Raw genomic sequence first — 13,237 nt, 5'->3', positions numbered from 1 at the left:
TCATTATCCTATCTATCTGCGATTCCACTTTCAAGGAGCTATGAACCTGCACTCCAAGGTCTCTTTGTTCAGCAACACTCCCTAGGACTTTACCATTAAGTGTACAAGTCCTGCCAAGATTTGCTTTCCCAAAATACAGCACCTCGCATTTATCTAAATTAAACCCCATCTGCCATTTCTCAGTCCATAGGCTCATCTGATCAAGATCCCCTTGTAATCTGAGGTAACCTTCTTCACTGTCCACTACGCCTCCAATTTTGGTGTCATCTACAAACTTACTAACTATACCTCTTAAGCTCACAGCCAAATCATTTATATAAATAACGAAAAGTAGTGGACCCAACACTGATCCTTGTGTTATTCCACTGGTCACAGGCCTCCGGTCTGAAAAACAATCCTCCACCACCACCCTCTGTCTTCTACCGTTGAGCCAGTTCTGTCTCAAAATGGCTAGTTCTCCCTGTTTTCAATGAGATCTAACCTTGCTAACCAGTCTCCCATGGGGAACCTTGTTGAATGCCTTACTGAAGTCCATATACTACTCTTCCCTCATCATTCCTCTTTGTTACTTCTTCAAAAAACTCAATCAAGTTTGTGAGACATGATTTCCCACGCACAAAGCCATGTTGACTATCCCTAATCAGCCCTTGCCTTTCCAAATACATGTACATCCTGTCCCTCAAGATTCCCTCCAACAACTCTCCCACTACTGACGTCAGGCTAACCGGTCTATAGTTCCCTGGCCTTTCTTAAATCGTGGCATCATGTTAGCCAACCTCCAGTCTTCCTGCACCTCACCTGTGACTATCAATGATACAAATATCTCAGCAAGAGGCCCAGCAATCACTTCCCTAACTTCTCACAGATTTCTAGGGTACACCTGATCAGGTCCTGGGGATTTATCCATTTTTATGCATTTCAAGGCATCCAGCGCTTGCTCCTCTGTGATATAGACATTTTTCAAGATGTCACTATCTATTTCCCTACATTCTATATCTTCCATGTCCTTCTTCATGGTAAACAAAGTTGTATTATATTAAAAAGGACATTCAATAAGTCAATAGTGTATCTAGGAGATGAGGCTAGGCTTGGGAAAAGGTTCTGACATTGTCAAATCTGATTTTAGTATGAGATAAAATAAATGGAGGTAAGGAGATTACAGTTTTGAACCCCATGTGAAAGAATAAGTTAAAGAAAGAAATTGAATAATAAGTCTCAAATTCAACATGGCCAACACGCCCAGACAATTGAGAAATAGCTATTAATACAGCATATTTTAGAAAGAACTGCAAGAATGTGGAGATAAGAGACAAATTGGCTTTTTGACAATAAATTGTGCAGGAATGTGAGAGCACTGCTGCACAAATCTTTCCAAATGTTTGGGTATTATCCAAAGTTTGAATGGATCTTGGACATGGAGATTTGATGTTAAGGTGAAGAGAAATATTTAGCATGTAGTCAAATGGCAGGTGATTGTGAGACTTCCAGGCAGTTATTTTTAGATAGTACTATTAAAGATTTTATCAAATTGACACTTCTTGGATTGAAGTAATGTGACCTGAAGACGCTGGTTGTCAACTGTTTCTGGTTTGCATAATAATGATGAATGAATGACACTCTGCTGTCCAATTGCACAGAGCTTGGGTTGTTTACTTTGGATGACAGAAGGTTATGGGGGGGATATGATAAAGGTATATATGAGACCGTAAGACCATAAAACCACAAGGTATAAGAGCAGAAATAGGCCATTCAGCCCATTGAATCTGTTCTCCATTCGACTGTGTCTAATTCATTTCTCAACCCCATTCTCCTATATTCTCCCTGTAACCCTTGAATCCCTTACTAATCGAGAACCTATCAATCTTTGTCTTAAATACATTCAATGATTTGGTCTGCACAACCTTCTGTGGCAATGAGTTCAACAGATCCATCACCCTCTCTGGCTGGATGAATTCCTCCTCATCTCAGGGTAAACCCATCACTCTGAGGCTGTGCCCTCATGTCCTTGACTCTCCTACTAGTGGAAACATCTTCCCTACCTCCATTTTATTCAGGCCGCAATGTCATCATACCCTCATCCTTCTAAATTTGATTGAGTACAAACCCAGAGTCCTCAGTTGCTTCTTATATGTCAAACCTGGACAAGGTGAATAGAAAGCAGCAGTTTGCCTTCGTTAAGGGTCAGTAGCAAGGAGGGTCAGAACCCATCCGGTTCAGAGTTGTGTAATAACATATCTGAGCAGGCTGATTAGGAGACAAAATTTTATGCTGACAGGTAAGAGGATTAGGGCGGCACAGTGGCTCAGTGGTTGGCACTGCTGCCTCGCAGCACCAGGGACCCGGGTTTGATTCCAGCCTCAGCTGACTGTCTGTGTGGAGTTTGCACATTCTTCCCGTGTCTGCGTGGGTTTCCTCCAGGTGCTCCGGTTTCCTCCCCCAATCCAAAGATGTGCAGGTTAGGTGAATTGGCCATGCTAAATTGCTGATTGTGTTATGGGATGTGAAGGTTAGGTGCATTAGTCAGGGGTAAATATAGGATAATAGGGAAGGGGAATGGGTCTCGGAGGGTTACTCTTTGGAGGGTCACTTTGGACTTGTTGGGCTGAAGGGTCTGTTTCCATACTGTAGGGATTCTATGATAAAAAAATTCTGTGAAACAATTTTTCACTCAGAGGGTGGTGGGGTCTGGAATGCACTTGGAATCATAATACTGCTACAGTGTGGAAAGGGGCCATTTGGCCCATCAAGTCTGCACTGACCCTATGAACTGCACACAGACACAGAGAGAACATGCAAAATCCACACAGACAGTCGCCCAAGGCTGGAATTGAACCCGGGTCCCTGGTGCTGTAAGGCAGCATGCTGCCTTTTAAACACCATGCTGCCCTTCCTGGGAGGGTAGTTGAGGTGGGGCACCTCACAACCTTTAAAAATTACTTGGATGTGCACTTGAAATGTTGTAGCATTCAACACTGTGGACAGGTGCTAGAAGGTGGGACTACTGTAGATTTAATGTCAAATTAATGTAGTTTTGGTGGTACAAACTTCATGGGCTGAAGGCCAATTCACCTATACTGTATAATTCTATGGTTCTATGGATCTTCTACACTGTATAATTCTATGGTTCTATGGTTGCATGATTCTATGAAATGGTTCTATTCCGAAGTATACTCTTCAACTTAGAACTTCTTGAAAGTATTTAGATCACATTTTAATCTTTTTCTAAATCAACAGTGGGAAAGCTAAAATGTTTGAAGTTATTATGGAAACAATCCAATATGATTTCCCAGCATTTATTGGAAAACTCTTCAGTTACGCATCAAATCCAGGGTTGATTCTTCCTGGAATCTTACTTATGGTGTGAGTATTTTTATTTCACTTCTGTAAAAGAAAATCTTGAACTATACGAGTTGAACACACAAAAATGCTTCAAACGTAAAATCACGGCAGTGGTTATTACAATTACAATAAATGCATCATTTATTTTTCCACATTGATCATCTCAATATATCCTCTCTAAGTAAATACAGAACAGAAGCCCTTTAATTGTTGTACTTTATTGGATCCTGATTGAAACTGGACTGGTAACTCACATTCTGTTGGCATCCCTTTCTGAATGAAATGCAGGTTGACCATGGAGCTCACTGAATTGGCAAGAAGTGGAACAAACTGTACAGTCAGCTCTGAGTTTCAGCTATTTCAATCATGCACAAACTTGAAATCCAAATTACAATTGTCTAACGGTGAAATGAACTGTGAGAGCATTTTAGTCAGTCAAATCAACAGGATGTGCCATATTTGGCTGCCTTGCTAAACAGGCAGGTTAATTTTTAGGGATCTTTATATCTTTCTGGGAATCAAATATGTTGTTCCTCTCAAGCATGTTTCTATAATGAGACTTATGATGAATTTCTTCCTGAACATTATCACAATGCACCCTCATACCAAGCTATGTTACTTGAGGGAACATGTTTACTATTAATATATGCATGTAGAGTAGATGTTCAGGTAAAACTCAATTATAACATTAATTCTATCAATAATTAATGAATAACTGTTATATTATATCTTTGTTCTATTCAAAATATTATCCTGTCATTGTACTTCATTTTAAATAATCATTTTAAGGTTTACTTTGAAATGCTCAATTCAAAAATAGACCACTAATCCTTGTTGGGTCAATTTTCAGGCACTAAAATTATTTTTGTTATTTACTCATGAGATGTGGGCAACACTGGCTAGGCCAGCATTTATTGCCCATCCCTAATTGCCCATAAGAAGGTGGTTGTGGTGAGCTGGCTTCTTGAACTGCTGCAATCCATGTCCTGTTGATTGACCCACAGTGCTGTTGGGGAGGAAATTGCAGAACTTTGCCTCAGCAATAGTAAAAGAATAGTGATATTTCCAAGTCAATATGGTGAGTGGCTTGGAGCGGATTCAATGATGCTAACACCTTGAATGTCAAGGGGTTATGGTTAGTTTGTCTCTTATTAGAGATGGCCATTGCTGGGCATTTGTGTAGCACAAGTATTACTTGCAAGTTTTCAGCCCAAGTTGGATATTGTCCAGGTCTTGCTTCACTTGAACATGGATTGCTTTAGTATCTTAGGAGTCATAAATGATACGGAATATTATGCAATCATCAGCAATATCCCCAATCCTGAAGATTCGAAGGTCATTGATAAAAAAACTGAAGATGCTTGGGCCTAGGACACTATCCTGAGGAACTCCCACAGAGATGTCCTGGAGCTGAGATGACTGACCTCCAACAGCCACAATCATCATCCATTGTGATAGGTATGCCTCCAACTAGTGGAGACTTTCCCCAATTTCTATTGCCTCCAGCTGAGCACTTCAATGCCACATCTAATAAAAATGTCCTTGATGTCAAAAGCAGTCATTTTGACATCAGCTCTGGAATTCAGGTCCATGTTTGAACCAAGGAATTGAGTGACCCTGGCAGAATACAAACTGAATGCCAGTGAGCAGGTTATTGCTGAGCAGATACTGCTTGATAGCATGGCTGATGACACCTTCCATCACTTTACTGATGATCAAGATGATTGATTATGTATGAATTTCTAAGCCAGTTACTATAAGCTGCTCCCCAAGGCTCAATGAATTTTCCAATGAGTGTCTGAGTCATGTAGACATGCAGTGCTCTACGTGTGATTCCAATCCTTTACTGTTAACTGATTCTAATTAAGCTACAATTACCATGAACAAAATTGGAACCTCCCAGTTGATAAAGGAGAGTAAAATGGTTCTGGGGTCCTGCTTGTGATTGCTAACAAATGATATCTGCTAAAAGTGTCTATGCATCTACAGATATTGGATGAGAACAGGTTTGCACTTGAGTATAATCTGCAAATATTCTTGGACAAAGCTTAAATAGTTTATAAATAAATGTCAAACTGTCCTTAAGTGTATGATTGTTGATTTCATACTTTATTGCCTTTACAATAACTACCCCATAGTACATGTGCGAGGAAGGAAAATGTAAATAAATAACAAATAATTTTCTGCATCACATTAGATATTAATTGGCAGGAAGCTTTTTAACCAAAGTTACAGACATACATCAGTTGTCTAGGCAATGACTTTATTTGATTTTCCATAGTTAGTTGATTTTGAAGTAGTTTGATTGAAATGTCTGAAATTCTGGCTTCACTAATAAACATAATAATAATAATTATAAACCATGCTTCTATTTAATGGACCATCTTGTGCTGATGCCTCATACTGAAGTCATATCAATTGACCATTCTTTATGAAAGCCTAGAAAGTTGCAAAGTATTTGTCTGTGGAGCGCATATGAGTTGAGCCCTATTCTACCCGTACCAAATAGCGAAAAGGCATGTATTTTCCACAAAGGGTCACTGGATAGGTGAGGATCAGGAACAAGTATCCTGACTGATACTTTCAAACCCAGCGCTCTGATTGAAGTGACCTAATGCAGAATTAAATTTAAGACATTTTGTCTATATTAATTAGTACAATGTGAAATGATACAGTAAACATGTTTTAGCAGTATTCCAAGAAAGTGGCTCATTACCAAGCTCTCAAAAGCAATTAGGTATGTGCAATAATTGCTGGCCTTGTCAGTGCTGTCCATTTCTTAAAACCAAATATATATCAAAACCTTTGCGGAGCTAAACTTGCCTTTATGGTTTATAAAAAAAGACAAAGCATCAAGAAATATTTTCTAACAATGAAATTGTTGCTGGCTTTTTGGTTATTTGTAAAATGTCCATATTGTACTTCCAAAAAAGACGTTGCCTGTAATTTTTAACCCTGACCTGTAGTACTGCAATTCCACTTTTATTTCAAAATGCAATGAAATGTTTCAGTTCAGAAGATAAGGACACAAATTCACATAAAAAAGATCAAAAGTTAAGGTTAATAGAAAATGAAAGAGAGCTAAAATTCCTCAACCTAGAGTTCTGTGGTTTCAAATTCTGATGTGAAATGTTAACTTTGGTTTCTCTTCACAGATGCTGCCAGATCTGCTGAGTTTCTCCAGCAATTTCTCCAGATTTTGTACTTCTGTGGCATTCACCAGATGCAGGAAGCCAATGAACATTACATTCTAACATGATTTAGGGATGGAATACTCAGAATCTCTCTAGTTCAGCCACTCTACTGACAAGTGCCTGATCAGTTCAAAGATGTACGGAATCCATCTGTCTTGACACTCATTAAAATTATGGCTTGTGATTCATTTCCACCCTTCCTAAAGGGGATGGGGTGGGATTCAGTCTGGGACACCAAGACTGTATATCGAAGCCTCTTTAGAAAGGTGGGACCTTGGGATGAGCACCTAGTGACACAGTTCCTGCCAACTGCTTTTAAATTGGGAGTCTTTCCAAAACCAGACACTCACTGGGGTAAACAATGAAATCACCACAGATGTGATCCTGCCCTGATAGTTAGGATGGTTGGCTGGCATATTTGTGATCCTTTCAAGAAAAGGTTTATGGAGCTAGATTAACTATGAACAGGGATATTATCACCATTTATATTAATGTTCAATTTGACAAAACAGTCATCACTTTAATTATTATTCTGAAAAGGAGTCAGCATTTTGCATGAGTATATATATCTTTAACAGAATGTATTCTACATTATCAATTATTCAGATATCTGACTATGTTTTAATTCTACTCAATTGCAGTTTAGCCATATACTATCTCAATGCCACTTCAAAAACATATGAAACAGCTAATTTGGAGCTAAAAAAGAAGATGCAGATGGTATGTTCACATTGAGAAATATTCAGCCTGCAATAACATTTACTAAGTAAAAATAGCATGTATGGTTTTCTATATGCATGATTAATGATGTGAGTATAAAATTAAATGTTGAATCCTGAAATTTTGAAAATCTGGGTACTGGGTCATACTAGCCCTATAGAAACAGGATTGAAGGCTGCAGCCTCACTCTGTGGCTCCCCTTCAACCACAGCAGGGTTTATATTGATGAGTGAGAAAAGTTTGCTCCCAATTGTTCAAAATGGTGACAACCCGTCTGTCAAGTAGTGTCATGATTTGATTTACAACATCTTAATATCATGCATCAGCAAAGATGGACGAAGAAGGAAGCAAATGCTACAACCTTGTGGATCATTCCAACACTTGTATCCAAAGACCTGCGGGTTGATTGTCATCACATGAAGACCTATAGCAGAAATGTCTGACCTTCACCATCCTTGAATCAAAGTATGATGTTTTGGTCTCCAGTGTTAGATCAGTTGCACATGAATGTTGATGTCTGGAAATATTTTCTAGTAAGGTGAACAGACTTTATAAGGTGGTGGATCAGTGGTGCTGGAAGAGCACAGCAATTCAGGCAGCATCCGAGGACAGGCAAAATCGACGTTTCGGGCAAAAGCCCTTCCTGATGAAGGGCTTTTGCCCGAAACGTCGATTTTGCCTGTCCTCGGATGCTGCCTGAATTGCTGTGCTCTTCCAGCACCACTGATCCAGAATCTGGTTTCCAGCATCTGCAGTCATTGTTTTTACCTCTTTATAAGGTGGTGAACAGTCTTATTAAGAGAATGTTCAGGATTGGTCATGATGAGGGCAGTGGAGAGTTCAATTAATTATTAATAATTTCCAAAGAGCCATATTCATAATCTGATGTTGTTGCACTCTGCTCTTCCTCCAAACTAACCGTGATTGGACTTTTCATCATCTAATTGTGAAACGTCTGCTTGCTGTGCAGGCTTTTGTTATAGTCTCCATTGTAGGACAATACTGTGCCATACGTAGCATTTGCCACAATCCAGTAAAACTTTTGAACTGTCCAACAGAAAGCAGCAAACAGTTCAGGTGGCAGAATGATTGGCTTATGTCAATGGGCTGCTTAATAATGGCACCAGTGGTATCATCAGTCAAGTTATACTTCTGCTTAGCTGTTACATTTCTATTTTGTAGTGTTGCATCTTTGTCTCCAAGCGAACGGCCTTTGACTTGGTGTGCTGATTGAAAGAGTTTGCTGATGGAAGACTGCAACAATATGTAGGCAGTAAGAAGCAACCAAGAAAACAGGCACAATCCTGCAGGATGTAATGGTGGTGATCAGTCACCAGCCTGTCACAATGTTGGATGCAGTCAATCTCAATCTGAAAGTGGGGTAGCTTGCTTTTAGTAATTGATCCTATAGCTCTTTCATGCTTGTGTTTGGGAGTTCTGCGATGAATGAAAATGCAGTGATAAAATCACGGCCACCAGTATGTCATACAGGTATGTGTCTGCTTTCTTGGTAGTTTCATACTGTCTACAGACTGGAGGACTCCTTCACCACCAAACATTTTCACTCAGCACATCAAGCATTAAAATCAACAGTTTTAAGTTGTAGCTTCTGTTTTAGCAGCCAAAGGAATGTGGTGTTTAACAGCTCTAATTTGTATCATAATACCACCCACACTCATAACAGGTACTAAAGTAAATGTTGACATTTTTGGAATAGCTTTTACCAGCATTTGACATAGGACTTCTTCCTGTTTTTTTTTCACACAGAGTGCTATGATCCACATTTCGATTTGATTAAGTAATAGGCTTGTGCTTATCAGTATTTATCAGAAAGTTTCAAGAACACATCGGAGGGAGTTTTATGCACCCCCTCCATCTCAACCAGCACTTGTGAAGGCAGTTGGGAATATAAAATAAAGTAGGTGGTCAACCCTCCCCAGCTTTCCACCCAGCCCCTCCAGTACCCAGTATTGTAGGATCGAGTAAGGAATGGGGCAGTTCACTAAGCTTTTGGCTTATTAAAGCACTTAAGTGGCTCAAGAGCCTCACACTTCTTCACTATGATTTTGTTGGCCTTTTGGGAAAGGCAGAACGAAGGAAACCAAAGCAGCAGGTTTGATTGAGGAGGCTGCTGTTGCACAGGCTGGAGGCAGGAGCACCATCCCCAAGATCATGCCACTCTCCCCGACCCTTCTTCAGTTATTATCACCCAAATCCCCTTTCCCATCACTTCACACAGTGTCCTCCAAGCCTGACCCATCCAAAATACTCAGGTTTATCTCATGTCTGGGAGACATTCTCTTCATTGTATGTAGTGCTTGTAATCCCAGAAGTGTCCGCTGTTTTTTTCTGGAGGTGCTAGGGTTAAAGAGCAACCAGATAGGTCAGGACTTCCTCCCTGATGTGAACAGAAGTTGCAATTCAATTAGATCAGTTATCAATCAATCAATTCCTCTGAGTAATATTGCTGCAAAATAGCTGGATTTCTGGTTGGTAAAGTGCCAACCAACTTCTACGTTGGGAGGAGCTGGCTAGTCCATTCCCTTGTAAAATTCACCCCATTATTTTGTAACTCCAAGAATAGAATGTGTTGGTTATCACATTGTGCGCGCTATGACAGTAAGATTGCAACAGAGATGCAAAATCTTTTCGATTCACAATAATAGTTATCACAACAGAGCCCAGACTTCTGCTGAACAGAAAGAGGAATTAGATTCTTTCCTGAAAGAGGTCTTCTTCCATTTATGTCTTCCACAAAGTTTGAGCTACAAGAAATTAGAGCTGATTAGAAGCTGAACTACATTTCAGTTTTGTTAAAATTGGTGTGTTAATGCACTTGTGAAATAATTTTTGATATTTGTTTGGAGACTAATTATATAGTTAAACATACAATGAGAGTTTGGCTGCTTTGTTTACATGTGAAAGGCCATTTGTCTATTAGAGTGCAGTAAAATACCTTTGCATTAAACATGAAAATTATAAGCTAAACTTTGAAGTTAATAAGTAAAAGTATTATGTCACATTTTGAACTGAGGTCCAACACAATAACATTGTTCATAGGGAACAATGCAGATCTTTTGTGTTACATTGGAACAGACTTGCATTTGTGTATATTCTGTATTGTCAGGCTTTACAATAGGGCATTGTGAAATATCATGGAATTCCTTCTCTTTTATAACAGTTACGTGACGAACAAAAGAACAGAAGGAACAATAAGGATACTGTTAATCCTATGTTGCAAGATTTGGAAGATCTTTTACCAAATAACGTAAATGTGAGCAAACCTGAATCAGGTAAGGGTTGGACTCAAAGCTTTATTTTATCTGTATATATTGTCAAATTTTGATAAAAATCGATATCTCAAAAAGGCATTGGCACTTAAATCTTTATTTGGTAATTACATCAATATTTGTGCAATTAAATATTATTAATTGGTTTATGGGTAAAGCCACACTCTTTGAATATTAGCTTAATACAACTTCGACACCATCAACATTGAGTAGTATTGCATTGGAAAGGAATTTCGCAGTTTTAACTTTTGATAATTTTTGAAAGCTCTGCAGGAAATGTTCACTAATGTAATGCAACAATTCAAATTAAAGTTTGAATTTACTCCTTAATGATTGCAAGAGCAAATTTGTAAACAGTATTTTCTGCAATAGTTTAGCAAGATGTTGGAGAAAATTTAATGAAATTTTGTACTCTGATGGTTGCAATCTGCTAGAGGTAATTGGAAAATAGTGGGAAAATAATTTGTTTACTGAATTTTCTCACCCAACTTCTCTTTCTTTTTTGGAAACGTAGAGTCAAAATTATATTATCACAATGGAGCAACCATCTCTATTGTGTTAAGTGAGGGGCTGAGTGGTCAGATTTTTCGATCTCCAGGATGATTATTTATTCACGTTTGCAAAACATCGCCTATAATGCTGATATCCAAAAACAAATGCTGCAGTCATAAAGCGACTCAGTTATCATAAGTAACTGTATTACAAACCTATACAATTGAAGTAGATACATTTATTTTAAGAACACCTCTGTTCTCCATCACCTTAATTGTTCACTCCATTTCCTACATATTCTGGTTATATATTGATAAATATCAAATATGTTTTGTCTGACTGGGTTAGTATTACCTTCTGCTCTCTACTGAACTGAAAAATTTAATTGACATGTTTTCCAGTTTGTGTTCATTTTTCCTTCACATGATCCACATCTGGCACATCCCTTCCATCCCTTGATCTATCTGTCTCTATTTCTGAGGAACAGACTGTCTATTAATACTCACCATAAGTTCATTGATCCAACAACTACCTTGACTATTCTTCCATATACCCCACTGTGCACAGGCAAAAACTGCTATAATATTGTGAATAAGTGATTGTATATATTTATTAAAATGCTTGTAAGTTATCATATTTTCACAAGGATTAATTATAAAACATTGAAAGAAAGGAGAATCAAATTTTATTTGAGATAAAATATTAGCATTTTCTTTTACATAGATCAAACAGTGGTTGAAAAGCAACCCAATGAAGCAACAAGAGCTAATGGAAAACATGGAAAAGAAATGACACTGGCACCACCACCCCCAAGAATGGTGGTAACAAAACCACCGAACTCAAGACAAGCCTCTCATATACCAGGACAGCCAAGATCTGGGACTCCAGGTCCAGGCCCACGTAGACCTGCTCCTGGTCAACCACGACATTGAGGTGTGAGCCAAAAATGAAGCCATCTTTCAAATGCTCCTTGCTTCCACATGTATTTATGGTCCACATGTTCAGTCACACATTGGGGCATCATCTGAGCAATGTTTTACACAGATCAAAAATTGTCATACCTATCACTAGTAGACTTGCCATTTTCTATAAGAAGCATAGGTAACTTAATTGTAATAGTCTAAGTGCGATGAATTGCCTTTGCCTTAGCATTGACGTTTCTTGCTAAATTTGTTCAAAATCATTACAGTTTATGTTAATTTAGGTCCAGGTTTTGCAGCAAACCTAATGTAAAGGCAATGTTTTGCAAGCAAGTTGATTTGTTGAAAATTTGAGATGTTGATGTTGGTTCTATACTGATGGCGATTAGGAATGGTACAAATTTAAGCACTAAGAATTATTGGTAGGAGCTTTGTATCTTATATTTCTCTAATGCTGGTGCATTATGCATCATTCCAGTCATAATCTTGTAATTGTTGTGGGTATTTATTTACTGTGAGATTGCACAATAAAACTTGCTATATGTGGAGCAGTATGTCATTCAAAGTATTTAGAATGACTATTCCAGGACTAGTTGAAAAGCCAATTAGTCTAATTTCATATAATTTTGCTGTGTATATGACAGATTGCCTAATATAGGCAAAAGTGAGAACTGCAGATGCTGGAGATCAGAGTTGAGAGTGTCGTGCTGTGGAAAGGCACAACAAGTCAGGCAGCATCCCAAGAGCAGAAAAATTGATGTTTCGGGCAAAAACCCTTCATCAGGAGTATGTTAAATTTAAAGTTGTCCATTCAGAGACCAGCAAAACTTCTGGAGTGAGAAATTAAGTTGCTGTTTATCTGCAAATTCCACTGGCCACTACAGTATAGCTAGAGAATCCCCATGGGATGTTTGGTAAACTTTGTTTGGTACAGCCGAGAACAGAATATGCGGGAACAATAAAACATTGGACAGTGGAATCACTTGGGTCATGACATTGGGATGTTTTGTGTTCCAGCATTCCATTTCAAACCAGCCAAGACTGCTCTGCCCTCACTGTTGTAACTTGTACATACTGCTTTTCAGATGTGTTAATTATTCACACATCTCCATGAATGTGTCAGTGAAGGTGATAAAGATGAGCATAGTACATTCTCCAGGCTGTTGAGGATTGTGACAGGCAATGAAACTTGAGGAGAAAAACTTACCATGTGCATATTTATCCACACCAACCACTTTTGGAATAAATAAGTAGAAAATAAACATTCTAAATCAACTCTCTG

At 38.5% G+C, this 13,237-nt stretch overlaps 1 protein-coding gene across 1 annotated transcript in view; it reads left to right on the top strand.

The window, feature by feature from the left end:
• Positions 1–12,503, top strand: part of LOC122557361 (transmembrane channel-like protein 2-B) — a 135,987-nt gene extending 123,484 nt beyond the window's left edge. Inside the window, exons 19-22 of the mRNA XM_087993972.1 lie at positions 3,235–3,360; positions 7,175–7,253; positions 10,435–10,546; positions 11,759–12,503. Of these exons, the coding sequence (XP_087850098.1) occupies positions 3,235–3,360; positions 7,175–7,253; positions 10,435–10,546; positions 11,759–11,967 (526 nt within the window). The 3' untranslated portion in view covers positions 11,968–12,503. The remainder of the gene's footprint in view (positions 1–3,234; positions 3,361–7,174; positions 7,254–10,434; positions 10,547–11,758) is intronic.
• The last annotated feature ends 734 nt before the right edge of the window (positions 12,504–13,237 follow it).

Source organism: Chiloscyllium plagiosum, unplaced genomic scaffold, assembly GCF_037043375.1.
Source record: "Chiloscyllium plagiosum isolate Xiang-an unplaced genomic scaffold, Cpla_swu_hap1 HiC_scaffold_2, whole genome shotgun sequence".
Classification (NCBI taxonomy): domain Eukaryota; kingdom Metazoa; phylum Chordata; class Chondrichthyes; order Orectolobiformes; family Hemiscylliidae; genus Chiloscyllium; species Chiloscyllium plagiosum.
This window is presented reverse-complemented; position numbering and strand designations above follow the sequence as displayed.